Source organism: Acanthisitta chloris, unplaced genomic scaffold (genome assembly GCF_000695815.1).
Source record: "Acanthisitta chloris isolate BGI_N310 unplaced genomic scaffold, ASM69581v1 scaffold478, whole genome shotgun sequence".
NCBI classification, from domain to species: Eukaryota; Metazoa; Chordata; class Aves; order Passeriformes; family Acanthisittidae; genus Acanthisitta; species Acanthisitta chloris.
Window position 1 is genome coordinate 100,450 of NW_008685128.1, and position 3,407 is coordinate 103,856.

At 36.2% G+C, this 3,407-nt stretch overlaps 1 protein-coding gene across 1 annotated transcript in view; it reads left to right on the plus strand.

The window, feature by feature from the left end:
* LOC103806886 (amyloid beta A4 protein-like) overlaps positions 1-1,172 on the plus strand; it is a gene marked incomplete at both ends in the record, with an annotated part of 62,600 nt that extends 61,428 nt beyond the window's left edge. Inside the window, one exon of the mRNA XM_009079593.1 lies at positions 979-1,172. Coding sequence (XP_009077841.1) covers positions 979-1,172 — 194 coding nt within the window. The remainder of the gene's footprint in view (positions 1-978) is intronic.
* Between the last annotated feature and the right edge of the window lie 2,235 nt (positions 1,173-3,407).

Here is a 3,407-nt window from a genome sequence, read left to right on the forward strand (position 1 = left end):
GTAGGACTAGCTAAAGACGTTTTACAGTCAGGCACAGAGTTTTTACAATTTACCAGTGCTTTCCTGAAAACAGAAATAAACTTAACGTCACAATTGCTAATGTGTTTTGGACATTTTTTTCTTATTCTGAGAGGCTTTAGGAATAAAAACTGACTTGAGCTTCCAAGAAGATTTCTGGCTGCTATTTTGTTTGGAACATCTTAGTTTGTATGTTATCCCACCTTCTGGAGATGAAAATTGAAATTTGCTGAGTAGCTTTTCAGATTTTTAGTACTTGCTTGAATCATACTTAAACGCAGCATTCAAGGCACCAGCCTTCACACAGGGAAATTCTAGTTCATTTTAAGCACTCGCAGACTTGGAATGGCATAGCCTAGAACATCATCACTGTACACCACTGAACTATTTTCCTTTTTCACCTGTCATACATCACATATATCTTTCTATCCTGTGTCACTATACCTTGAAGATAAAATTATGCACAACTGACTGTTCTCCAGACAAGGCCCTGAGGTACTGTACTGACATTTGATGTATTTCAAATGCTAATCTATCTTGCAGTAAACTCTCCAATAGCATTGATACATCAGGATTGGGATTAATACATCAAATTATTGATCTGTCTTCAAGTTTTTTGTCTGTGAGGCAGAGCCTGTGAGAACTTGAGAGAAGAGGATATGGAGGGTCATGCATATAGAAGGAGACAGGTTTTTTCTATACTGGGAAAGACTGAAAGTAGCAATTGTTGCTTAGAGTGGCTGCATGGATACAGCTAGGGAGGTACTTACAGTGCAGGTAGTCCACATGCACACATGTCCTTTCTAAATCATGCTTCAAAATTCAAAGATCATGCAGTTCACCAGCTTTAACTTCTTGAGGCAATACACAACCCCTTCTTGTTTTCTCAGACTCTGTGGCATTTTTTTCCATCTTCCTCCATGACAATATTATTGCTGTTTTTTTTCCTGTTTTCTGCAGTCCTGTAGTGAGAAGAGCATGAACCTGCATGACTATGGCATGCTGCTGCCCTGTGGAATTGACAAGTTTCGTGGTGTGGAGTTTGTCTGCTGCCCCTTAGCAGAGGAAAGCGACAATCTTGATTCAGCTGATGCTGAAGATGATGATTCAGATGTCTGGTGGGGAGGTGCAGATGCAGACTATGCAGATGGAAGGTAAGAGTGACTTTGTACCCTTCAAATTGTTACTAGCATCTTATGAAAGATCTCAAAAATCTGTCTAGTAGACCTGGAAGAGTCACTGCTCTTCATGCACGAATTTGTACCTACAGTGATTGAAAGCATCAGTGTTCTACTCATTTTTTTTTACATTTTCTACAGAAAAGCTTATTGTTAAAATAGTTACTGTGCTTTTTGATGCCTTTAGAATTTCTTCAATGAGAAGTATTTCCATATTTAATAAAAATGCTGGAATACATACTTTTTAACAGCTAAATGATAAATAGGGTACTCTTAAGATGCTTCATTCTGCAGCAGATAATCAGCCAACATAACCAGTGAAGGCTTTGAAATGTCTTAGTTTGTAATAGGCATTAGCTGTGTGGCATTATTACAGGAAGAATGATGTTTCTGCTGGCAATTAGTTTCTAAATGTGATCTAAAAGAAAATCTGTTTTAATATCTCGGCTTTGACAGGTTCATTAATATGCTGCTGTTAAGATGGAGTGTGGAGGTTTCCTTTGCAAGGCAGCACTGGATAGGATGATCCTTTATCCTTCAGATCTCCTGTGCACATAGGCAACTTTTGAGCCAAATATGGGTTATGACTGTGTTCTGAGTGGTCTAGTGTTATTAAAGCCTTTTCATATCACTTTTCTGAGCAGGTTAGACAGCAGTTGTGAGAACAGAGAGTATCATGCTAAGTCCTTGCAACTTAATGCAAACAACTCTCAAAATCACTTTCTTCATAAAACCAGGATCTGTGTTCAGATTCTCTTTGTGCTTCCCAGACTTTAATCACTTCATGTTGTGCTAATGCAGTATTTCTACTTCTTAGGTGATGACATTGCATCTTGTAGAAATCATACACAAAATCTAAAACTTGGGGCTGATTGCAAGTGGTTTCAAAGAGAACTCTGAAAATAAATGGGGACCAAATTATGTGAATAATGCAGAAAGTTAATATTTCTGAGTTGTATTATGTTTGGACTTTCTAATAATCCAGATGGGAAACAATTTGAGGAACAGTGAAGAGATGAAGGACAGAGATTGAATTGCTGTAATTTGGTGTGATGAAATAGCATTAAGACCTAGAATAATTAGAAACCATGTCATGGTGAGCATCTAAATCTTTCTTGACAAAGCATTAGTAAGTGTTACAGAGAAGAACCCTTTGTGAATAATGACATAGGTTTAAAATAAATACTTTCCCATGGTAATTTCCAGTTTCATATCATAAATGGGAGTGAATGGTCAGGACTGTTCGATGCAAGAAACCTTCATCAAGCAGCTTTTTATATTCCATATTGATAACTTTGGACTTGCTTCTGATCTGTACTTCTAATATCTGTCAGTGTCACTATTTATAACCCTTTCAGGAGGATTTGTAAAGCAGCCTTTGGACTATTGCTGTGTCATTACCATCTATTTCATTTAGATTTTGATTGAATATTTAGATATTCTCTTAGAATAAGAAATAAGTGCAGACCTTGTTCTAATTGAGACATTTGCTTTTTTCATCATGTATATACACATGCAAATTAGATACATAGATCTGTCTTATACACCTAATACCAGCCTTATACAGGTAACTTATTATATATACACACCAATATAGAGAGTACATAGAACATATTTTGTTTCATATATATGATCAAAGATTCCAAGATGATTTTAAATAAAATGCTCACAGGGGTATATATAGAGTACTTCTTACTGTTTGTAAGACAGATTCCCATCTATTTCTGTCTTCTTTGTGCTTGTCACTGAACACTCAATTTACTATTCTAGTCCATTTTGTTCTCCATAAAGCAGTTTAATATCTGAAGAGATGAGTTCAAGAATAAATTCATACATTTTGTATCCTCCAGGAATGGGAACTGTAATTGCATTTCAATCCATTTCTGAAGTTCCAAGCAAATACTGATTTATTTTATTTTTTACCCCTCCCCTCCCACAGAAATGCTTGCAAAAGGAAAATGAAAGATCCTTTTATGGGGCACTTGTACTTCATCTGCAGATGAAGAGCCAAGCAATTGGCAATTCTTTTAGACTGACTCACTCATAGTTCTTCCTTCCACTTCAGCTTACCAGCTACATTTAAATTGTGTGTACTGGAGCCAGAAATACTCTTGAAATTTAGTCATATAAAAAGATTATTAATTTCTTATGCAGCAGTAGGCGGTAATACAAATTTTGTGTGTCTCTCTGTGTGTGTGTATATATATATAT